Source organism: Gambusia affinis, linkage group LG06 (genome assembly GCF_019740435.1).
Source record: "Gambusia affinis linkage group LG06, SWU_Gaff_1.0, whole genome shotgun sequence".
Taxonomy (NCBI): Eukaryota; Metazoa; Chordata; class Actinopteri; order Cyprinodontiformes; family Poeciliidae; genus Gambusia; species Gambusia affinis.
Genome location: NC_057873.1, coordinates 22,901,348 through 22,927,286, shown reverse-complemented (window position 1 = coordinate 22,927,286; position 25,939 = coordinate 22,901,348). Strand labels below are relative to the sequence as shown.

Here is a 25,939-nt window from a genome sequence, read left to right as displayed (position 1 = left end):
CGTCTGACAGAACACACCGGACTTAGAAGCCCCGCCTCGGTTACAGCAAGTCGGATCTTTCGTGGGAATAAATTCAGTGTGAAACCACCTCACACTTCCTCACCACTTGAGCATATGCTCAGTGTCAGTCTCTCTCCCCCATGTTGAGGCAGCCCTGTTACATTATGGCTGCAGTCCACAGGGAAAAAAAAAAAAAAAGAGAGAAAGAAAAAGGGTCTAGAAGGAGCAGATTTCCCTCTGGAACTAATTTTCTAGCGCTACAGTCTCCTCCAGTCTGGCCGCCTCCCAGAGAAACTCCACTTGAGTGGCAGAACATCTCCTCCCATGTTCAAAGCCAGGCCTGCTCTTGGCTCGGAGCCGCAGTCAGTCCTCTAACCCTCCCCACCCCCGACTCCCACCCACCCCAAACGCAGATTGTTGTGCTGACAGCTAACAAATTAGACCTGATTTACAGCCAGTTCCCCCTCCGCTCCCCAACTCCTCTGCCTTCACTTACACGGTCCCACAGACCCAAATCTTCATAGCTGCAGACCCGCAGACACGGTCCCGGGCTCAGAGAGGCAGGCGCGACCAAAAAGGCCTTATCAGAGCCAGCAGGCCTCGCGAGGTAATGATCATTACACAGACTCCTGCTGCCTCCCTGTGGCAACACTCTAGTACTGGATGTTTAGAATAATGATGCGTTCAGGGTTTTTTTGTTTTTTTTTTGTCTTCTTTTTAGATCAAAAGGAATAATTACTTCGACGTGACAGACGGAGACAAAGCCGAGACGCCACGTTAGCGGAGGAAACAGGCAACAAGCCCGGTTTCTATGAAACACAATGCGGCGACACGTTCAGTCTTCATCTTTTCAAAGCAGCCACAGCTAATCTGGTGATTTATGCTTGGGTTTCAGTCTGTTGGTGGCTGTGCTCTTTAAAGCCCCAGTGTGTAGAGGCTGAGCAGGCGACAACAGCAACGACACACAGAAACAATAAAGCAACAGCAACTCGCAGACTGATAGAGGCTCCTTTCAGATTCTCTCATTCTGTCACGCCATACATTTCAATCTATTTATTTATTTTTTTTATGTGTGCGTGTGACCGCAGTTTTCTTAAAAGTCTGATTCGGTGATGCCTTGTATTAAATCCCCTTTACTCCAGTAACACTCAATAAAATGGCCTTTAGATAGACAGACAGACTTTACTGCAGATTCTAGACTTAAACGGAGGTGAACAGAGTTCAAGCCTGTGCAATCTAATCTCAGTGTAATTGAGATTAAAGGCCTCGGAGGTTCGTCGGAGAGACCATCCGCGAACAAACGGCTTCCTGAAGGTCGAGGAGGCAGACGGCAGACAGGTCAGGGTGAAAGTTGTGGAGAAGGTTAAAGCGTGTTTGGCTATTAAAAACAAAGTCCTAAACTTTGAACATGTCACTGAAATCACACAGAAAACCCGACCGCCCTACACTTGCAGCCAGAGCTACAGAAAGTCAAATCCGATTGTGTCAAAACGGTCAAGTCAAAGTTCAGACAGCAAATAAATTAAATGGAGAATCTGATCTAGACGTAGATGCTCACCGATGCTCCTCATCCTCTCCGACTGAGTTTCAGGCATTTTGCAAAGATGAATGGGAAACTATTGTAGACGTTTCAGTTTGGTGGAGACGTCCTGTATCCAAACAACATACAGCCGTCCTCACAGCAAAAGCTTTTACAAAGTATTTGTTAGAGTTTTATTTGTCAAAATCTTTGAACACCATGTGTGATTCCCTAACAACTACAGTTATCCACCACTTTGTGTTTATTCAACCACCACTGTAATCCTAATAAATTAGACCGTCAAAAAAGACCACCAAGGGCTTGAGTACTTTTGCTTAGAGAAAATAAGTCTCTCTTCAATACAAAAGAAACGTTAAACATAAGCGTTTTGTTAAACGCTTATGTTTCCTGTGCCACCTCCAGCACGAGTCCATTCGGGCCAGAATTCACGTCCTGTGTGACATTTCTGCTAAATGCGAGCGTGAGGCACATGGCCGACCGTGAAAAGGTCCTGCTTGTAATTTTGGCCTTGGTTCTTTGCGGCCACCCGACCAGCTGACGGTTTTCGCAGCAGCTCTGGGGTCGGCGTTGAGCCTTCAGACCCGGCTCCGGACTGGCGCTCCTCGCTCCCATCCGAGTAATCTGAGCTCAACGCAGACAGCGCCAACAGCAGGTGCTAACTCCAGGAGAATGCAGCGAGGACGGCTCTCGTCAGACCACCGTCAGAGGCGTCCTGGGACTCCTGTACCTGCCCCGGCTTAGCAGTGTGAAAGCAATCCGCCCTGAAGGACCACCCACTGACCATATGGAGTTTTTACTTGGACAGCTCTTGTTGAAAGGATCGGGATTTCTCTTAAGATATCACACTCTGCAATCTGGTCATTTAAAGCTGTAGTTAAAGGGGCTGTGCTGTGTATAATCCAGGCACATTTACAGCACAATCAAGTAACTATGTTACCTTCAGTTGTTCTAAAAATGCTGTATATACCAAATATGACTTAAAACAAATCAAATTTAATTTTTTGAAATTGGGTCTCCATTTCTTTAAGAAGCTCCTGCTCTTTTCATCACGACCTTTACTCTGTAAAGCCCTTAATGACGTTCTTGCCAGTGTTTCACTGAGAGGTAGTTCCTATGGTGAGCTCAGCAGACGTGATAACTGCTGCTGCCGCTAGTCTGGAGGAGATGAGATGAGATGAGAGCGGAGGGAGGAGCCACGTGGAAAAGGCAGCGCTAAGTTAGACCATGTGATGCTGCACAGCTGAATGGTTGCCATGGGAGATTAAAGGACTTCTCAAAAACTGCACGCTCACCAAAATAAAAGTGTGTAGATCAGTCAATGCTTTCTTGTTCAGTGGCGCTGACAGAAAATGTCCATAACAGTGGCCACACCTGAAGCAGCTAAAACATTTTTTAAAATAATTTCATCTTTATTTGCTTTTAAATATATGTTTTTATCCGATGTGTCCCTTTCTACAGCTTGAGCATAACTCTTGGCCGTGTGCTTGGGTTAAAGTGTTTAGCGTCTGTGCGCTGACACCGAGTTGTGAGTTTTGCTGTTCTCATATCTGCCACATATTTAAACTCAGAAGGCCTTTGCCTCACAAATGGTTCTCCCACAGCGCCGTGACAGCGCCCACTCTGCAAGGTTTTATGAACGGCAGCAGGCTGCTGTGATCTCATCACCCAGGTCCAAACGGTCGGATTGAATTAACTGTCTGCTTGTGTCTGAATCAACCGGGGCACATGTTACATTTGAGCAAGGTTCTCGATCTCTTTGGGTTACATTTTTTAAAACGTAGTCATCTTACCTAGATGGAAAACGTCTCCCCGAATGGGTAGAGGAAAGGAACCTGACCCAGAAGGACCTGGAGGTCCAGGAAGACCTGGAGGCCCGGGGCGGCCACTCTCTCCTGGAAAACCTCTGTCCCCCTTTTCCCCTGAGCATAAAACAATAGTCCAGAGAAACAAAAAGGAAGAAACTCTCCCCAAAACACTGAGCAGTTAAGAGGATGTATTTTACCAGGAGCTCCTCGATCCCCGGTTCTTCCAGGAGGACCTGCAGTCCCCGGGCGTCCAGCCGGCCCAGGAGGTCCAGCCGGTCCTGGGGGCCCTCTGGCTCCGGGCACTGAGGAATGTGGACATTTAAAAAAAAAAAAAAAAAAGTAACATTTGGAGTGAAATAAATTCAGAAACCTCACAGACTTTCTTTCTGCTGGATGTCTTTGAATAGTCAGACGAGAACAAATGTGTTTATTCTACGAAACTAACAGTTTATCACTGTGAAATGTTTTATTTCACTGTTGCCATCTGATCATGATGAGAAATCTGAAATGAAACTTTTTCTGTTAATATGTATTTTACCACCGAAGCCCTTAAACAAAGCCTTGAGGAAAAATAATATTTTATTGCAGTAGAAAAAAAACGCAAACTGAAAATTTTTCGTAAAAATCCCTGCCGACGCAATTACTTGTGACCTAAATATTTAATCTAAATTACATGTCAGTGGATCTTATTTTTTAATAGATCAGATTCTTAGGGAAATTCAAACTAATTAATTTGTTTCCCTGAGGTGTAAATATAATGTGACACAGTAGTTCACCACACATGATGAAGAGAGCGGCAGAGGGAGTAAAATTAATCTAAAAGGCTCACATTTAAATAACTACAGCACAGAGTGATCACCAACATAAATGCCTTTAGTTTGCTAAACCCTGCTGAGACTTTACACCGTCTTTCAATAAATTGTCTACATCAATAACAACGTATTTGAATTCACTCCTTTAATGTTGCAGATATCACCAATTGGTTGTTAAAAATATTTTCCCCCTGTGTATTGATTAAGTTGTTTTTTTTTAAGTAGGGAAATAATTTCAGCACAGAAAGTCATTTCCTGAAGTGCAAAGTGGAAACTCTGACCTGACTGTCTCGACCAATAAAGATTATAACAAACAAAAAAAAAAAGTCCTACAGATCTGCAGGCTTTTCTTCACTGCAAAAACACAAAGTCTTACCAAATATTTTTGATCTAGTTTCTAGTGTAAGTATCATTACTACACCTCAAACGAGACAAAACTTGCTTTCGAGCAAGATATGGGAGCTTGTTTTTAAGTAAAAGATTCCTTAAAATAAATAAAAAAGCACTAATTCTATTGGTAGATTATTTCACTTATAACACAGGGAAATGATCTTGTTATAAGTGAAATAATCAGCGAATAGCACAAGTACGTTTTTATCAATATTGATAATTGCTTACTTAAAATCAGCTCCTATATCTTGCTGAAAAGGTTCTTGTAAGTTAGTTTTAAGTGCACTACTAAGACATTTACTCTAGAAACTAGACCAAAAATACTTTGGTAACATTTCATGCTTTTGCAATGTTTTAATAAAAAAAAACCATCTTAGATGGTACTAGTAGATCAATCCATTAGGAGTGTAAGTTCCAAAGACACTTATTTCTTTGAAAAAATCTGGAAAAGATTTTAATTAGAAACGGTGACGTTCAATGGATGAATGCTGAAGCCAAACATTCCCAGACACTTCTTAAACATCTCCACTTATAAGCAGGTTTTTTCTGAAGATGTGCTGACACCTGGTGGCAGGTACGGCGGTGAAGTGGCTCCACGCGTGTCCACCTCATTTCCTGTCGAGCCGTCTGGTAATCTGACCTCAGGAAGTGATCGGCCGTTCTCCAACAGTTTGATCTGGAGCGAGAGCAGAAGTTGGCCCGATTGCAAAAATGTCTTTCTTTCTTCTTTTTTTTCACCCCCAAGATTTCAATACTCGCCTTTGATTCGACGGCGTTTATTCTGCTGTTCATGTCGTTGAAGCTGGTGCAGTTCATGCATTCTGCAAGAAGACGGGAGGAGGGGAGGCACACAGACGAGTTTAAATCTCCTCCAGCTGCGTCTTGTCTCTTTCATCCCTGGCAGCATCAGCTGCATGTCATTATGTCACGGCGCAAACAAAGCCAAGTTACACAAGAAGAATAGTCGTGCAGCCAAACCTCAGAAACCTTTAAGTCATGTCGTTACAGTATCCGCTCTCATGGACAGATGTGCTAGAGAGCCGCGAGTTTGTTTATTTGCTGTCTGTCCCTTTCTGCAGAGACGGCCGTTATGGCGGGACCTCAACACGACTTGATCCTTTCGGAAAAACTGCAGCAAAACTGACAGCTGGTCATGCAGATGTGAGAATAAAAATGTCTCCTTTTAGTTTTAGAGAAAAAATATTCCACGTCCAATTTGACCAACAACAATCTAACAGCACATCTTATTATAAAAAGTTCATTTTAAGGTGTAATTACTTTCATTTTGCTTATTTTGTGCCAGGCTGTTTTTTTTTTTTTAGGTCACTTATTCAGTTTCCACCTCTGTCGCTCTCTGGATAAAGGTTAGAAAATGTTAGCTTTGAAATGCAACACCTAACTTATCAACAGACTGTCTGGTGTTCTGGGCAATAAAAGGTGTAGTTTTCAGATATTTACTGGCAACAGACACCAGTGCAGCCAAATAGAAATACCATCAGATATGTGGCATGAAGCACCAAACAGCATTTTGGGTTGGGTTTAAAAAAATAAAATGCTAAAAATGTGTGTAAAGCAAGACGATGTTTGTACAAAACCAGCTGACAAATTGAAAATAGTTTGAAATGTTTTGTGGGGGGGTTTTTTGTGCAAAATTTGCATCAAGACTCAGAGGTATAAATAAAGCCGCGCAGAGGACATTGTTAAATTTGTATATTTAGTACATCAATCTTTGAGAGGCTGTGTTGACAAGGGCTTGTTCAGTTTCTATAACAGGTCTCATCCTTCACAATCTGCAAAACATTTTTTATTTATCGTGTCGTGGAATCCTGCCGCAAACGTTTCCTTTTCGTTTTCTTCTGAGTGTTTTCCGGCTGCGGTCACTTCAGCCACTGAATCCAGGTCGACCGCCGCTCAGCCGCGCATTTCTGGTCGCTTTTGAGCCGCTGGCTGCAATCTAAAACACAAAATAGCCCGGTTTCCTCGAAACGAGCCAAACGTTTCTTAAAAATCTCCCCCCTGTCCACGGCTCGTAGGAAGTGTGGAATGTCAGCTGTCAGTTCCACAGATGGGACCCACCCACACTGTGGTCACTGCAGGAGCAAGCAGAAGGCCGAACAACTGGCGCTCATAAATAACTGAAGAGACAACAAAAAACCCGACCCAAACAGCTCGGCCTCGGACCGCTGCAGGCAGCTCGGGTCGGCCGGCCGCCGAGCGTCCTGCGCCGCGATCATGAGACACGGTCAGCGTTTGTGTCCACGACCACCTGGATACCTGCAAAAGAGTCATTTCCACCCTGGAACGGTTTCGTGTTTTGATATGATACAGCCACAAACTTAAATGTGTGCTGTTGGGATTTAATGTTTCGAATCAGCATATCTAGTCGGCCCTGCTGACTTTGATACCCATAAATAAAATGGGAATATTTGGCTTAAGGTCATTTTTTAAAATACAAACAAAGAAGAAGAGAGAAGTTTAACGGTTGGGTTATGCTACCATAACTGGTGGAAAATCAACATCACACATTGTGAAGCGTCGTGTCACATTGTGGGATGATTTTTTTCATCAACCTTTCAGTAACTCAAATCACAAAGTGAAACACATTTTAGATAATAATTACACACATACCGACGTTTTCAAGGTCCTTATTTCTGTTAAAGGGTCGGTATTATGCATTTTCCAGGAACATACTGTCATTTTATAGCACAGTGAAGTAACTATATATCACCTTCAGTTGTAAAATTAAGAAAGTAAAGTCATAATATTTAGAGAATAAAGTTACAATATTATCAGAATAAAGTTGTAGGATAGAGTCATGATATTAGAAGAATAAAACTGCAATAATACGTGAAAAACTACAAGAATAAAGTCATACTATTACGACTCTCGATTTTTCTGACTTTGTTCTCTTCTCTTCTGCTTTTAAAGAAATTTGAAATTGGGCCTCTGTTTCTTTAAGAAACTCTTTCCAAGCGCTCGAATGAGACCTAGTTCATATGCAAGCGTTCAGGCAGCCCCGAATGGTTGCCATGGGAGACTGAAGGATTTCCCAAACATGCATGAAAGAATCGAAGGAACACTCCGGGTTTGTGTTCGATCAGGGAACAATATTGAAACATGATTAAAACCTCAAAAAGGTCAATTTTACCTAACGCCGATCCTTTAAATTAAAGATGATTTTTAGCTTACATCGAAAGGAAATATACCTTTAAAAATTAAAATAAACCAATAAAAAGTTTATATATATAGAAATGAACGTTTAATGAAAAGCATGACACCTGCTTGAAAGTATTTATTTTTTCAAAAGGTGCTTTTACTCTGATCTCATTTATTGAATCAGGCTGCAGAACTGAACAGACTTTTAGGGTGAGATGTACTGGGAAAAGTCCTGGTCCCACTGGCAGATCATTTTACTTATAATAAGACAGTTTTCCCATCTTATAAGAGAAATAATCTGCCAATGGAACAAGAAGATTTTTAACAATATTAAGAAGTTATTTACTTAAAACAAGCTCTTATATCTTGCTGAAAAGCTGCTCGTAAGGTCAGTTTTGTCTTATTTCAAGTGTATTTGCAACTAGATCAAAATAAATAAATAAATACTTGGTAATCTTTTGTGTTTTTGCAGTCAGACCTGCCTCCGTACCTGCGGCGAAAAGGAGGTTCAGACGACCTACTGACTCCAGGAGGCCGAACACAAACTCACAGCCACACAATTGGATTTCCATCGTAATCTGCCCCATTAAGCTCCACTTTACAGCCAAAACGCGACTTTGTTTGAGCGTCACATCAAAACACATCCGGGTTTTGTGGTTGCGTTTGGCAAAATGTGAAGAACTCGAAGCAGCATGAGCGATGTGTCGTGGCTCCGTATATTTAGCCCGGGGAGGATGTGGCGTCTCGACGCTTCTGTGTCAGCTTGTTTAATCTCATCCTGGAGCGAAGCCACAATCAACCAGTTTGGTCTAAAACACTTTTTTTTCTCTCTCTCTCTCTCTCTCTCCAGATTTCTGAAACCAAACACCGAGCAACATCCGATGATAAAACGACCCCCACAGGATCTGATGGCTGCGCCTGAGAGAGCTGAGGTTTCTGCTGGGCCTAGCAGGAAGCTAAACATGCTCACATAATTTGAGGGCTTGATAAGATGATGTACGCCGCAATTCATCACGAGCCCAGAGGAGGCCTCCACCCTCCGACGCGCTCGGCATCAGTCTGTGACTCACCGTAAAGCCTCGTCGGTGACGATGTGCTGACATTTCGCCTGGAGCCAAACTACAAGCGGTGCTGGCTACAAACCCTACGATATACATGGTTGGACGTAGACTTTTATTTCACGTTCAGTATTTCTGCTTTCCAGATTGTGCATGCTAAAGACTTTGGTTGCTGGATTTTGTTCCAAAAATCATGAGGCTGACATCTGTGGCTTTGAGTTGAAAAACGCGTGTTTAAAACACAAACGTGTGCAGATGTCTGCTGGAACGGCTCTGAGGAGCAGCTATGATGCTCCCCTTGGTTTAGGGAGAAGGAAGGAGTGCAATTTCTTCAACGAGTACGAGGGCCACGCTAAGAAAATAAAAGACATGAAATTTATATTAAAGTCAAAATATTACAAGAATGAAATTGAACTAGTAAGAGAACAAAGTCATAAAAATCAAGAGTCGTAATGGTACGACTTTGTTCTGGTATTATTATGACTTTATTCTTGGAGTACCACAATGTTTTTCACGTACTGTTTTGATTTTATTCTCGTAAGGCTGCAACGTTATTCTTATAATATCACTTTATTCTTGTAATACTTTGACGTTATTCTTGTACAAAGTTATTCTCAAAGTAATGACTACACTTTCTTAATTTTATGACTTTATTCTTATATTATTTCAACTTTATTTTCATGATACTACAACTTTATTCTTGTACAAGTTTATTTTTGTAATATTATGACTTTATTCTCGTAACACTGCAACTTTATTCTTGTATTATCACTTTATTTTCGTAATGCCGTGACTTTATTCTTGTACAAGTTCATTCTTGTAATATAATTACTTTACTTTCCTCATTTTATGAGGTTATTCTTATACTATTTCAACTTTCGTCTCATAATTTTATTATTTTTTGTATTTTTTCTTGCTATGGCTGTAATTCTCCGTCATACATTTTCGACGGTGCGGATAAAGAGAGAATCCTTTTTTGTTGAACCAGCCTCCATGAAGCACTGAAGCTCATGAATACTTGTTGCATCAGGCAACATCGATAATTTCTTACACACATTTGATATTTACATTCTCTGTCCAAAAAGACTCGCTTTCCCCTCTTTGATATTAAATCACACTAATCTTGTGTCTGGCAAAAAGTCTTTTGAGTGTTGCAGGATTGCTGAACTGCACAAACGAGGCCTCTCGCAATCCCCACAGGGCTGCCAAGATCGGACACTTTTAAGTAGTTATTTTAAAATTTCCCAGAGGTTCTTGGGTTTGTTGGAACTAAAAGTCCAGTGGTGGAGACCAGAGACATTTCAACGCCGTATATGAAGACGCACGCCGTCTTCCAGCTCAGTAACCGTAGGACGACATCTGCTAAGAAACGTGGCTGTTTGGACTTTACACTGGCGTGCCAAACATAGAGCACTGAAAAGGAGGACGATTTCCCTACCCAAAAAAATAAATAAAATAAAATAAAACCCACAAATATCTGGACGGACTTGATGGCTTCCACTGCTACTGGCAGGATAAGATCCCACTGCAGATGTTTTCTGGGTAACGCAGTGGAAGAGAAGGCTCTGTAGCAGCAGGCATCCGTCTTGATTGGCCTGAATAAGGCCCATCTGCAGGAAATGCAAGTACTTCATTATTTTCCCCAATTTTGAGATTTTGATCAGCGGTGGAGATTATGAAATAGTAAGTTCGGTTTACTGAACGCCAAATATCGGCTGTGGAGTACGAGACAGTGAGGATCGAGACAGGAAGGATGCCGAAATACGGAAGCTGACAGAGGCCATCACACCTAAGCTTGTTTTCAGACATTATCCCGTGGATTTCCAAGTTGGGATTGTAATTTAAGGGTCTTACTTGTTCTGTGAGTTGAAACTAGTTGAAACTGTCCTCAGGTATTCGTTCGTACATGGATGTTTGTCCTGTACTGTAGGTATCTGTGGTGGACCGGCAACTGGCCCGATGATTGGAGACAGTCAGATATAGAACTATGAATTTCCACGAACAAATAAAAAGCACCAATGATCTCTGGCTACAAGCCTATTATCTTTATTTGTTTATATATATATATAAACAAATATATATATATATATATAAATATATATATATATATATATATATATATATATATATATATATATATATATATATATATATATATATATATATAAACTCCAAAAAACCCTTTAATGCTCCAGTATGTAACTTTTATAGAACATTTTTGAGTTTCTCCACCTCCTCCTACTGCAAACTACAACCAAACAATCAGAGCCAGGAGGGAAGTCTTAGCGCTGTCGATCACAATCTTGTGTGGCGTTGCTCAACCTCCCATATCCCTCCCCGCCTTGCTCTTCGCTACGCCGCAGCCTGTCATGAACCATCAGTCTAGATAGCATGGCCACCGCTGACGTCAGAAAAACAGCCTTCCTGTGACAGTAAGTTGTTTCTCCGCCTTTAGCACAGCAAGCAGCATATACATGAGGATGATTGTGATCGCTAAGATGATTTCCCCCTGACTCTGATTGGTTGTTTTTGCTCGGGAGCGGTATATTTCTTCAGAGGGCGATAGCAGCTCCGGAGGAGGTGGAGGAGATCGATCTTTTCACAGATTATCTGCCTCATAACAAACTATCACGACATGGTGACAGTTTCAACAAATATATAAGAAACAATATATTATATTCTCTATAAAAGTTACATACTGTAGATTTAGCTGAATCAGGACTTGCCGGATCTCTGACTCAATGTGAATTTTTCTGAAGCACGGAAGAAAGCAGCAACTGTTCTTCACCTCTAAGGACTTGGCGTCACCAGGCTGCATCTTTTGTCAAACCATCCATTTCTTTCCAAGACACATGGTGGGAAAACACCAGAAGTACTTCCCCAGTGGCGCGGAGTGGAGCAGAACTACAGCGTACGTTCTGTAGAGATGCTGGGTTTCAAAAGTTGGCATTCAATCACGTTTGGTTAGAAAACCAAACTTCCTCTGTGCTTGAGCTGTTTAGAACAACAGCGTAACTATAAAGTCTGCTTGGATCCATAATTACACCATTGGAGCATCAGACGGGATTATTTTTCTTGGATGTGCAGAGCTCATGGGAACGAATCCCAATGATGTTGTTTTTAGAGGGAAACCAAACAAACAGAAGAAAACAGAAAAGCCTTTTCTGCTCTGATGGGATTCAGGAATGTGGGTGTCTGTGCAGTTTTTCCAAATATTCACATGTTACATCTTGTCTGATTCCTTGAAACGATGCAGAGACACTATTTTTAACTCAAGTGCAAATATAACTTTGCTGGTTGAGATAATAAAACATAGTGAGATGACATAAAATGCCATTGATAATAAAAAACAAAACAAACGAGTGTATAATACATCAGATTAAGTGGATCACGCCCATTAAAATAATGGCAGGGAAGCTAACAATTAGCTTAACCGGAGAGTGTGCGAATGAATTTAGAGGGAGGCGAGGAGCAGGCTGAGTGCCTGGATGAAAACCTCTCGTTGCAAAACACTCGTAAGATAAGCTTTATTTAATCATAGATCAGAATCGGGACACATCCTGCATCTGAGAACTGCAGATTTAGGAGCCATCTCCACCATTAGCGTGTGATTTACAGGACGAGACAGTGCATCTGGAGCAGGATGCAGTCTGCTGAGACAGATATGTTTGCTACTTCGGTCCTGGAAGGAGATCAAAAGTCTTCCCACTCTCCCTCTTTTCTGTTGTGCACTTCAGCGCAGCCACAGACGAATCCTCAGACATCCTCAACCACCGAGCGAACCACGCTTCGCATCAAAACCCACCGAGACATTCCCCGCCGTCGTGTAAAAGATGATGTAGTGAAACATCTTCCCGTAGCATCCCGACAGCTGCTGTCACATCACCAGGATAAAAACACAAATAAGCTCCAAGTGTGTGTGCGTGTGTGTGTGTGCGTGTTTGTGTGCGTGTGTGTGTGTGTGTGTATGTGCGCGTGCACAAGCCTTGCAGAGCTGGCCGAGGCCCAGAAAGCCCGCTGTGTGTCTGGCCCGGCTGACAAGTGGTCAGCTATTGCTGGAATGCAAAACAGCTGGCACACACACACACACGCACACGCACACGCACACGCACACACACACACACACACACACACACACACACATATGTAAATATCTGCACACAGATGAACACAGAGCCACAAACTCTCGCTCGGTAAATCACAACACCCACTTTGACTGTGGCGGGTGGCCGAATGAGGAGAGGAGAGGAGGAACGGGGGTTTTATTTTTGAAAAACCAAGATGTCTGGTCGTGCACAGCGAGGTTATTTAGCGTCTTTCACCATCATGAAAGCTGCCAGGCCACAGATCTTTATTTAATCTGAGCGTTTCAAAAGCCAGAACAACACACGACGAAACAAAAGGCATTTTGTGAGCGCAATCAATTTCGCAGAGTGAATAAAAAAACCCAGATTCTTAAAATGCCAGTGACCGCTTTCCTCTGTTTTCTGCTTCTGTTGTTATGATTGTCTGTGGGTGTTGCTGTCATTGAGTTTACATCCTTCTCTGAGGAAGCCATGATGAAAAAAAAAAATCAACCATCACTCCATGACATGTCAGGCTTACATTTACTTGACTAACGTTTTGGAAATCAGGAGCATTTTTACAACCCTGTATCGTTTTAATTCCTGGATACTCTACAAATGCGAGTAACTTCATTGAAAGAAGAACAAGCTTGTCTTCACCAAAAGATTCACCGTACCTCCCTCATCGTTATGGTAACAGAGCCAGTAGAAAGCTCTTTTTGAAGCTATAAACTTTGTTCTCTTGAGAAGTCCAAAGAAGTCCTCACTCAGTGCTGCCGCGATTACCTTCATCTCTCTCCTTTCGGAATCTATTGATGGTGTTACTGCAACCACTAACTACGTGTGGTTTCTCTTTCTTGCCATTAAAAATACACAAGTGTATCTGCGTCCACTTGTGCTGCTTTTGTGAAAAGACGTAGACGACAGGGTTACTGCTGCCATCATTTATGGACGTTCCCTTTGTTTTTCTTCACGCTCCAGAGTTGGTGCTTCTGTATTTAGTCTCGTTCCCAGCTGGGACCCTCGGTGTAATTAAATATGTAGGTTCTGCTTTTTTGTTGTTGTGGTTGTAATTGCATGTTTCCTGCAGAAGAGGCACTAATAATAACTCATTATGTTTCCCCTTCATTTTTCTTAAAAGTACTTCAGGTTCAGCGCTTCTGTGTTTAACTGTGTCTCTTTCCTAGACAAAGTTATCGATAAAACTTTAGCTGCAGTGACTATCTTCCCCTTGTAGGTCTTTAAATGTAAAGTACTCTTTAGCTGGCGAGTTACCACTTAGCGGTGTCTCTTTCCAGGACAAAATCATTGACATACCTATTGCAGCCAGTAAATATGCCTCAGTTTTTCTTCTACCTATAGAAAGTGCTCCTCACTCAGCGATATTGTATTTTGCTGTGTCAGATCAAAAAGAAACGAATGGAGCCACTGCTACTATTTAGCATTTGTGTCATTCTCTTTTCACTTTCTGCCAGTTGAGACTGGATGCTTGGCTGCGCCGCAATGAAACCGAAATTATTTGAAAAGTGAATCAGAACGTGACTATTTGACTGAACGAAAACCTCACAAAAGACACAGAGACGAGTCCTTCTGACTCATTTCTAAACCGGGTTTTTTTTTTTTTTTTGCTATTCTGTCTCGCTGGGTCCACTTATTCATTGCTCCCAGTCAACACGACTCGCTTCCATGGTTCCTCTGAGATGTTTGGTAAAAGAAATATAGATGAAAATGAGACTTACTGGATGGGCGAAAAGAGAACAAACGCTGGGACAAGAACGCTGTGCAAAACTGATGAGCCCCCTACTTCTATTTTTATGATTTCTGTCTAAGCAAACAGGATATTAATCCACTAAGTCAACCTTTCCTCATCCCCACCACCTTCATCTCTGCTTCCGTCAGTTTTCCTTATCCTCCGTTTCGCTCACCGATTTCACCCGTTTGTTTTTCTGACATGAGGAAGCGCTGTCCTGACACTGAACCCCGTCTCCGAGGCCTCCGGTGGGAACCGTCTCCATCAAAGTTCCCCAGTCCTCTCCTATAAATCACTGAAAGTGACATTACCTTTGCCTGGTTTTTGTTCAGCAGATATATTTTGAACAAGCCGAAGCATCAGGATGGATGTTATGTACCAGCGATCAGCTAATTCACACAAAAACAATTGTTTTTGGACTTATTGTGTCAAGATTAATCACATTACTTGATTAATCAGTAATGTGATTACAGTAATATGGTCTTGTTCTCCGGTCAATTATGCAGAGTCGACAAAACGAGTAGAAAGATGAGCGGGAGAGTCAATGTTTTGTGCTCAATGGCAAATTTCACTTTAAAGGGGCAGTGTTATGTTCTTCCCATGCACATAGTGCTATTTTATAGCACAATAAGGAACTATGCTAACTTCAGTTGTTATAAAAATACATTATATATCAAATACGACTAAAAAGAAATTTGACTTTGTAATTCAATGCCTTGAAATTGTTCCTCTGTCTCTTTAAAAGCTCCTGCTCTTGCTGAAACTCCACCTTCAGGAAGTGGTCACGAAATGGCTCCTCTATTAACCCTTTAACAATCTTTTTACCTGGGAAATAGCTCAGCAGATGCACCGTTCCACCAGGTGTTTGCTAATTGCTACTGGCTAGTCTGCAGGAGCTGTGTGGGGAAATCGCGAGGCGGAAGCTCAGAAGCTTGGAAGCTGAATACCTGAATGAAGTTGGCCCCCCGCCTTCTTCCAGTCAGACAGAATTGGTGTCAAACATTTGTGCTACGTTTGTGCTGCAAAACATTTTGCTTGTGCTGCTTTGGTTTTGAAGATATTTAAAGTTTAAAGGTAATTTCGGTTTAGTAAACGTTGGGGGGCTGATTGATGTTTTGACCTTCTCTCAGGTAAGCTGCAGCTCTGAGGAGGAGCTGCATGTCAAAGGCGGGGCTAGGTCCGCCCAGGTGTTTTGCACAGCTGAATGGTTGCCACGGAGATTAAAGGGTTTCTCAAGGCAACACTCTAGGTATGTTTTTGATGAGGGAATGACATCATAACATGATGTAAAGCTAAAACCAGTTGATCTTACCTTAGTACTGCCCCTTTAAAAAGATACTGTGATGGACGTTTGGATGAAACCAAGGTAGCATGTTTGTGTTTAACGATAATTTATCCTTCCACCAAAAATAACAACCAGTTTATAACTAACATTTCTGAATTAACGCTTGAAACAAAACCACTTCTTTTAAACCTTCCTGAACATGGAAATCTGGAAAAGCAACACGTTTGGATTGAGACGGTGAAACATTTCTCTAGAAGTTAACCGTTATTAATCACAGCGCTCCCGCAGGGATCAGTGGACTGACAGCACTATTTTGGACACATAATGGTTACCTGAGAAACGGATGTGTGCATCTGCAGACAGACGGACTGTCAGCTGGAAGGAAATCTATCAGCAGGAGGAAGGAAGACTTACTGACAAAAGAAGGAAGAAGTGAAAAGTCCCAGAACAAGCACGGACAGAGCGCCATCCATCAGGCAGATCAGACCTGGAGAGGGAGCGCCCGGCGGGTCAAAGGTCAGCCTCTGACCCGTACTGGAGTACAAGCGGGGATGTAACAGAGACGTCAATCACATCCTCGCGCTGCAGGTTGAGGCCCGGAACAGCACATGTGGGATTTGGTTCTGTTTTATCGCTTTGCTCCGAGGGGAGGGAGATCTAAAGGACGCAGGAAGTCGGATAAGAGGAAAGCAGCACGGAGCGCGGAAGATAAAGGAGGACGAAAACCAAGGCCAAGAGAGTGAAATGAGAACAACTACAACCCCTGCCCTCATCCAAAATAAAAAAAAACTCAAAGGTACTTTTGAATCGAACATAATAATAAAGCTGGCGTCGGAGATAATCCATCCAGCAGATTTCCTCCTGAATGAGATGCTTCCCAGCTGCTGACCCGCCAAATTAAAGCAGCTGGAACGGCAAACGTTTCAGCCACATTTTAGCTGGAAACCAGCTTGAACCACGCAGCATTAAACCTCCTAATACTTTCCCTGAGCATATTCATAAAACCAAAGATCACTCCTCTCTCATCGGGGAGGTCCTGGCTCCGACTCCTCTAACATCATGCCCCCCCCCCCCCCTCCTCCATCCCCGCCCCCCAGGGAGTCGCGCACAAATACCCAATGAGTTAATATGATCGCATGTGCAGATAGGTGCAGCAGGGACGGGGGCAGGGAGGCGGAGGAGGGCGAGCAAATTACAAACACATTTTCCCCCTCGACGTGTTCCATGCCGTCATGTGTTAGCACTCGCTGCGCGCCGTGAAGAAGGAGATGCCCAGCCGTCAGGAGCGGAGACGGGCCGCGGCGTTTCAGAAAACACCCAGTTTCCATGAGCAAAGCGACAAGAAACCAGCCTGAGACCCGCTTTACCTCTGGATCCGACGAGAACCGCCGTGATTTTATTATTTTTTTTCAACGCAAGAGGGCTTGTAAAGCATCATGAAAAGCATTTGGTGCTTGAGTCATCCACCAGCTGGACTCACCACATCATTACCGCGTCTGTCAAACTCCTGCAGTTTATGGTGCTAAATGTCAGACTTTTTAAGATTATCTAAGATTTAAAAACAACAACAACATTTATTCTCTAAAACAGTGTTTGAGGTTTGTAAGTGTCAGCAAATATCCGCAAATGCTCGCAGAAACATTCATTAAATAAATTACCTGTTTAAGCAACACAGATGGTAAAATCAGCAAATAAAAACAGATTCTTTAAGCTTTTTATAGGTTTTGAGTGTTTTTTTTTAAAATTATTTTACTTTTTTGTAACTGAGCACAAAATAAAAATATTTCAATACTTAATGTTACTATTATATATGTAGGCATTTGGCTCAAGATCTTAAGAAACATCCATGCATCAAAAAGGATTTTAAATATATATACATATATATATATATTTACTGGCTCAGAGTGAAACACAAGTGGAGTCCTGCTGGTCTTCTTAATAATAATCTGACTGCACTGACCTTGACTGCGACCTTAGTGTCGTTTACAAACGAGGAATAAAAACCGTCACAGTGAATAGAAAGTACATCCTGATGCTGATGCCCCGATGCATGATGGTCTTTCCTTTGACAGGTTTGAAAATGATTTCCATGTGATCTCAATAGTAGGAAAACAAACAATAGATTTAATCTTATGATTTATCACTAAACAGAATTAACTACATTTAGTACCAATGACTCTCAGTGTTGTTTCATCAGATATTTTACTTAACATGCTACGTTTTATTACACATGCATTGATTTTTGTAGAGCTCTTTTATGGTTCTGCCACAGCATTTAAGTGAGGTAGAGGTCAGGACTTTAACTAGGACACTTAGGCGTCTTGACTCTTCTCCTTTAAATCATTCTGTTTGTCTTTGCTGCTTTGTTTGGCGTCACTCGTCTCTTGTTATTCCACTTTTAGCCATGTTTTATGGCGGCCTCGAATAACAGGTGACTAAGTTTGTTTACACCAATAAGCCATTGAAAGATTATCATCCAGCTACTTCCGGTCGTCTTGCGATGTGACAGGATCATGTTACCTGTCACATGATCCAGTTGTTGATCATGTGACAGGTGATTTCATTCCAGTTTTGCGAAATAAATCAATTTTGCTGCGACCAAAACTTTATAACACTCGTTTCCGTTAAGTAAATTTATTTCACAAATGTCAAATTGAGCAATTGTTCGGTCAATGAAAACGCAGCTGCTGTCAGATAATTGAATGAATTTTAAATAAGCCTCCAAGAGCAACAACGACGTCCACAGCTTTTCAAATTTAGCTTCGTTTCCATTTAGAAAATATGACAATATGGGATATGTCGTGTTTTACGTAAAACTCCTTTGTTTACATAAAACACGTTTTAGAATCTACCTTTCAAAAATCTGTCGACTTTTATTGACCCCTTTCGTAAAAATGTCCAAAAAGCACACGGCTCTCTGGACGTGGCCAGCATGTGCAGAGGTGAGAGAAACAATCTCGGCTTAAAACAGACTAAACTTTGTCTTCTTCTCCATCGGGTTGTTGGTGCGTGTGAAGTGCGGCCAGAGCCCCCGACAAACCAAAACCAGAGATGATGTCACCTCCATCGGTTAGGGCTGTCCTGATAAAACCGCTGGCTCCGAGGCCACATTACAGCAGACTTCAGCTGCTCAGAGCTGCGCGGTCGGTGTTGCTTGAGAGACCCAAACATGAACGCAAAAGCACATTTACACAGCTCTGGTACTAGTCAGAGGAATCGTCTGACAGTCTGGGAAATACGCTCATGTGTTGTTTTTTTGCCAAGCGTTACATGAGAAGATGGATAACATGTTTCATATCTGCCTGTTAAACGGAGCGCTAGAACAAGAAGATTGATAGCTTAGCTTAGCGCACAAGCTAAGTCACATTTCTTTCCAGAAATTTGATGCAGTCCATCGCGAAAAGCACACGAAACCCAACTATATCGCTGCATCTCAGACAGACATTACGCGTTGTTGTTTTTATGCTGGGGAAGCTGATCCAAAAATGTCCGTCTGCATTAGTCAAAAAATATGTGAATTGCTGGGATTAACAGTTAATTTGAAAGCAAAATCGGGTTCGCGTGTTTTCAGTCAGTGAAATCTCAATCTGCCGTGAGCCGGTATCCTGCTTAATTTCAAGATAGGAGACGTGTCCAAGCGTTAACGCGTGCTTGTGGAAGGTTACCATGGCGAGAACAAATGAGACCTTTAAGGGGCTCGGGAAAAATATGGTTTTTCATGCTCATCAGGCTTTAAAATTTTACGATTGGTGGGACAGATTGTGTAAAACTAGGTGAAATGTGAGAGCAATGTCAGCGCCCCAAGGAACAGTTTCCCAACAAAGACATGTAATATAACATGAAACCCCAGAGCAACCTGATGTAACTTAGGAGGTTGTTTGCAGAAGTTTGTGACCTTCGACCCACAAAATTACCCCGTCAGAGACTTGTGACCCCAGCTGTCACTGCTTAAAGCGTGCAAACATTACTAATTAGCCCATTAAAGGATAAAGGCTTCAAAACCAAACTAAACCACTCATCACTTTTAAATATATTTATAGGTAATCCTTTTCTTTCCTTATCAACTGAATGGAAGATGGCTGCTGCACGTTTGCCACCTTGTACCACAATCGGCATGGAAGAATTGCTTTGGCAATTTGTTTTAACTAAAAGCAATTACCAATATTCAACTTTGATATCAAACCTGGAAAGTCGTCGTATTTTTACCTGAAGTTATTACACCTTAAGAACCTCAAATCAGCTCAAGCGAACAAGTCAATCAGGACAAAACTACAGACCAGACATTCTGCAAGCAGAAAACCACTGTTCACCAGTGAAGAGAAAAGTTTCACAAAACTCATAGCCAACGGAAACGGTAAAGAAGCTTTTTCTTTTGACTACTGTGTTCGGAGAAGATTTTAAAAAGATAAAACTAAAGTTTAAAAGGAGAAAATGTTGTACATCACGTTGTTCAGATGAGTTAAAGGTCTTTTAAAGACATGCCAGAGGAAGAGCCAGAGTGACCAGAACGGCCTGCGACTCCGCGCATCGTAGAGCAATATGGTGCTGCCCCTCCCTCGCTTGTTGCTGAATTAATGCGGCTACGTCTTTCTCTTGGCAGCATCACAAGATAAATTGACTTTTCAGGAAGTACAGCGATGACAAAAAACTAGAAAAGCCATAGAGAGGAAACTATTGGAGGTAAGGCTGATTTACAGCTGCCACTGGCAACAAAGAGCTCATCTGCATCTACCTGACCAATTAATTAATATCAACTTGTTGTATTTGTGTTACACTATAAGAAACACGGTCATTAAAAGAGAGAATATTCTGTGCGAACCAGTTGAAAACTAGTTGATCAAATTGATCAAATCTACTATATTACATGTTTAATGCATCGGAAAATGTTTGGAGAATGTTAAGATGCTCTGAAGAAAGTGAATTGTTCCTCACCGGCACCCATCTACTTCTGGACGTAGTACAAACACTTTGCTAATGAGGAAATTCAAAGTCTCAATATTCATAGCATCTTATCCACTTTTGCTGCTGTTTTCATTTCTGTTCTTCTTACAGCACAAACATGCTCCATGGCAGTGTTTCCCAACCCTGGTCCTCCAGGCACACTGCCCTGCATGTTTTAGGTATTTCCTTGCTTCAGTCCAGCTGATTTCAATTGATGACTGATTAACAGGCGTTTATTGAACAGCAATCAGTTGAATCGGGCACATTAAAGCAGGGAAACCTCTGAAACATGTAGGACAGTGTGCCTTGAGGACCAGGGTTGGGAAACACTGGTCTATAGAGATGCCAACACTTGTGTGCATAAACGAGCTTTCAGAGCCAGAGCTCAGACATCTGAGCACCAGCAAGTCTTGCTATGTTCACATGTGCAACTACGAGTTGTTGAGGAGGTGTTTGGTTCGGTAACGTCATTCGGGCAACTGTGCAGCTTACAGCAGCTGCTTGCTGTGGCACAGAAACACTTGACTCTTCTCTTCAGCCCAGTGTTATGTCTGCACTAACCTTTCCCTGCGCCGCGTCCTTCTTTCCTGTGGTCTCACCCTGACATTTTGACCTCTGCCAGCTCTGCCTCCACCCCTCAGTGTGACATCAGCTTCAATCTTTAACTCCTCCAACCACGTCTCTCCATATGGAGACAATTACCGCGCTGCGTCGGAGGCTGCAAACACATTTCAGCTAAAGTTAAATAAACAGCTGATTACTTCTTCACACTCTTGCACTACTTCGGTCTCCGGGGAGCCATAATCTATGGTGTTACACACACCTACATTCAGAATATCATCCAGGGGTGAGAAATAATGGTTTGTAATAATCTCTGCTTATCTCATACGTTTCAAAGTGTGTTTTTGCGGTCGAATGTTCACATCCAAAGGCAGCAGTGAATAATCCCCTGAAACAGAACAAGGTGTGGTAATTATGAGCAATACAGGCGAAAGCTGCTTTTTGAGCTAACTGTTAATGTTGGCCAAAGGCGAAGAGTTCTCGTGGTTTTGAATGAAAATTGAATTTATGGCACAGCCCCTCCAAGCTGATGTCTCTACCCAGCAATTTTAAGAGAAATTGTTCATATAAGCGTGCACTTTAAATTACTCCAACCGACGTAGACGTTTTTTCCTTTTTTTTTTACAAGCATCTGTGATATTTAAAACATATTATATGAATCTCCTGCCACAGCTCTGGCTCTTTTTCCCCCTGTACTTGACCACTGCGGCTCGACCGGCTCTGGGTCTTTTTCCCGAGCCCAACGTCTGCGGTCTGTGGCGTCCATGACCAGAGTGCTCCACTGCGAGAAACTCTCCGCTTTACGAGCCGCTCGGCCGGGCTCTTCTCGTCCATCCCTGTAGCTGTAGGGACCATGGTGATATTTAGGAAGGAGGTGGAAACTGACTCATCGCTGTAAAAGGGCTAAAATGTGTTTATGTCCACACATAACGAGAGCGAGGCACCGAAAAGAGAAACATTGTGGTTCTAACTCACAGAGGACAGGAGTCCTTTAAACTGCAAGGTTTTTTTGGGGGGTTTTTTGTTTTTGCGGTGCCTCTTCCTGAAAGCAATCAAACGCAGACTTTCTGTCTTAATTCGAGCCCACTTTTAAGAGCCCGACTGGTTCAGAGTACAGTGGGGTGATTAGCGAGCTAACCAGATACACACCACCTCACATAAAAAGGCCACTGATGTGGGTAGAGATGCCTGGTGCTGCTAAAGGCACACAGATGTGTCCAGACTAAACATGTGGTCCTTGAGAAAGCTCGTCTCTGATAACTCTGTTCCCAAAGACTGACTTTTAAAGAGAAAAAAAAAACAAAAACAAAAAACAACTCACCTTCACGACACTCTGCCCCCACAAATCCAGGGCAGCACCTCCACTCCAGAGCCGTGATTTGCTTGTAAGTGATCTTAAACGACGGCTTGATGATGGTTCTGTAGCTGCACAGAATGAAACAGAAACAGAAACGTTATCGAAGCAGTAAACGTGCCAATCTGATTAGCTTCTGGCACAAATGATTAGAGGGACAACAATTAGGACGGGATGAAAGGAAAACAACAAGCAAAGACTCAGACTAATTGAGGTTGACACTTTGAGTAAAGATGCAGCAAACTTCAACCAGAAGAACCCGCAGAGAACATTTCCTAAAGGTTCTCTAAAGGTTCTACTCCTGGAAATTACAAGGGAAATTTCTGGAGATTAAAACTGTAACTTTTAGAGAACCTTCAGGGGATGTTTCCTAAAAGATCTCTGGAGGTTGATTTCTGGGAACTATTAGGGAAGGGAATGTGCTCTAAATGTTCCCTGGAGATTGTCCACAACTTTCACAGTGTAACCTTCAGAAAGCGGTTCTCTGAGGGTGACCCGTTTTCTAGCCTTTAGAGGACATGAGGGGAAACTTTCCTAAAGGTTCCCTGAATTGCACAACTTTCACAGTGTAACTTTTAGAAAACCTTCAGGGAACAATCAATGAGGTTCCCTTGTGTTTTAGCCTTCAAACAACCTTCTAGGAATGAACCCTAAAGGTTCTCTTAAGGCTACACAGTGATCACATTTAGGAAGCTTTCCCTGAAGGATTCAGATTTTTACAGAACCTTCCGGAAAGGTTTCCAAAAAGTTTTCAAAAGGTTCATTTTAACATTGGGATTGAACGTTTTTTTGGGGGACTAACGAGCAATGTTCTTTTAGAGGTTCCCTGAGTGTTAAATACATCTATCACTTCCAGGAATATCCTAATAAAGTTCTTTATTGGACATGCAGCTGGAGAACAAAGCTTTCACAATGCAAACTTTAGAGAATATCCAGCTCTCTAAAGGTTATCTACAACTTTCACCAGGAAAGCTTTAGAGAACCTGAAGTATTGTTCATGAACAATACCTGAGGACTGTCAGGTAATCTTTTAACAATGCAACATTTAGCGAGTCTTTTGTGAACATTACCTGAGAGCTCTTTTTAAAGGATAGGCGCAACAATGACAATGTGTTGATTCGAGAGCTTCAGGGGTTGTTCTCCAGGTTTCTTAGAACATGTCTATCTTAAAGGGTCGTTCCCTACAACTTTAGCGATGTGACATAAAGAATACCTTCAAGGAACACTTAAATGTCCCATCTACATCTTCCACAATGTAACCTGAACATTCAGCAGATGTACCCTAAATGTAACAGCTAGGGAACGTTCAGGGAACTTTCCTTAAAGGTTCTCTTAATGTTTATTTTAAAACTGGCAGTACAGCCTTTTGTAAACAGCCAAGAAATATACTTTAAAGGTTCCTTTTAACATTTATTTTTTAACATTTTACAGTTTTTATGGCTTCAAATTAGCTCCACTGAACTTATTACAGTAAATTTAGTTTAGCAAATGTTCCTGTAGCCCCATCTAAAGGTCGATGAAATGATTCCTGAACGGTTGTTAGTCCTACAACAAACACTGAAAGATCATTTCTCAATGTTCCACCAACCTTGAGCTTGAATGTTCTCTGAAGGTTTTCCTGTTATCTAGATGTTGTCATTTTGTTCATCAGGCGTTGTTGAGAAGCTACTTAATACCTTTTGTGGATACATTTGTAAGCAAATCACAAATAGAGCTTCAGCTTTTAAAAGTATGTATGTTGGAGGACTCTACCTGATGACTTTGCTGCACGGTCCGGGCCACCGGCAGCCCTGCATCACCCTCTGCACTGAGGTTTCAGTCCCATTGTGTACTTTGCAGGGCACTGTCCTGGAAGCAGCGTACTGACACCAGTTCCTAAAACGCGAAGTAAGAGAGACGCAATTCTTACTGATAACAGCTGAAAGACAAAACATACGGCACAGGAAAAAACGCTGCGATGCGCGTAAATTGCAGCCAACCCTCCGGAGTGGGCGCACCTAAGTGAGGACCCGGCTCCCGGCGGACCCGTACTGCTGCCCTGTTCGGAGTGGATGCGCTGCCGCTGCAGGGCGATCCCTGGAAAGCGATAAACAAACCCGGTTCCAAGTGAGGGATGCAACAAACCTATCCACACGCACAGCGCGTAGAGGTAACCCAGAGCCATCTTCTTTCTTTGAAATGATCCCTGACGGAGATATCCCACAGAAACAGTTTGGTTTTTTCAAGTAAATCCCGTTACAATATAGAAATGGAAACAGGAAACCCTACAGAGCTCCCGATGAAACCATCAGAAGGAGTTTGCCATCTCCTGCTCCCGATTTAAAAAAAAAAAAAAAAAAAGCAAGCGTGCCCCCCCTTCAACAGTACGGTATGAATGACACACAACCTCTTCCTATAGAATAACTGGGCTCTCTGACGTTTGACATGGTGCCGAGAACCGAGGAGTCAAATATCCAGAGAACGAATAAAAAAAGCGCGCCGAATCTGGAGACGTGCGTCAAAGCGCATCTGGTCTCTATTGAAAACCAAAAACTCCCGAGGCTGATGCGGAATAATTTAGAAAGAGTGTCACATTTCGTATGACATTTAGCATTATGTTTAAGTTCATTATTATATTGATCGGCATGTATACAGATATTGCAAACGAACTGACTGCCTATCTTGTTTATTTGAATATGTCCTGATAGGGTGTTACAGACAGGGTGAGATAGTGCAAATAGAGGAAAAAAATATCTAAATAATAATAATAATAATAATAATAATAATAATAATAATAATAATAATAATAATAATAATAATAATAATAATAATTCAGAAAAAAGTCAAAATTTCGAGAAAATTGATTTTAAAAAGTGGCCCCATATCTTCCGCACTGTGCAATTAATTTCTGGGGGGGAAATGCTTTCAGGAGTATTTTATATCATTCTATCAAATACTGTAGGTTAGTTTATGATGGAAATAAGCTACATTAATAAGTTAGTAAATAAATTCAAAGTAATTGTATGACTAAATACACGCCAAAAATGGTTTAATGGTTTGGAGTTTGAAATTAGATCAGAGTGTTACATAAGTGTTATAAACGATCTGTCACATTATATTTGCAGAAACATGATGGAGTGAGCGCTCTTAGCAGCAGCACACTATCTTTGTCGTATGCTTCTTCGGTAACCTTGTCAACAAGAATTGAGTCATTTAGGAGAAAGTAAACGACTCTTGAACGATC

At 42.0% G+C, this 25,939-nt stretch overlaps 1 protein-coding gene across 3 annotated transcripts in view; it reads right to left on the bottom strand.

Annotated features, from left to right (window-relative positions):
- LOC122832139 (collagen alpha-1(XXVI) chain) overlaps nt 1-25,939 on the bottom strand; it is a 33,380-nt gene that overhangs the window by 6,695 nt on the left and 746 nt on the right. Inside the window, exons 1-7 of one of the 3 annotated variants that reach the window (XM_044118615.1) lie at nt 24,714-25,231; nt 24,469-24,591; nt 22,684-22,787; nt 5,307-5,368; nt 5,112-5,223; nt 3,543-3,647; nt 3,331-3,459 (exon numbers count right to left, since the gene is read on the bottom strand). In XM_044118615.1, the coding sequence (XP_043974550.1) occupies nt 3,331-3,459; nt 3,543-3,647; nt 5,112-5,223; nt 5,307-5,368; nt 22,684-22,787; nt 24,469-24,591; nt 24,714-24,880 (802 nt within the window). In that variant the 5' untranslated portion in view covers nt 24,881-25,231. Of the gene's footprint in view, nt 1-3,330; nt 3,460-3,542; nt 3,648-5,111; nt 5,224-5,306; nt 5,369-22,683; nt 22,788-24,468; nt 24,592-24,713; nt 25,232-25,939 lie in introns of those variants that run through there. The other 2 variants (XM_044118617.1, XM_044118616.1) reach the window with 2 other exon arrangements.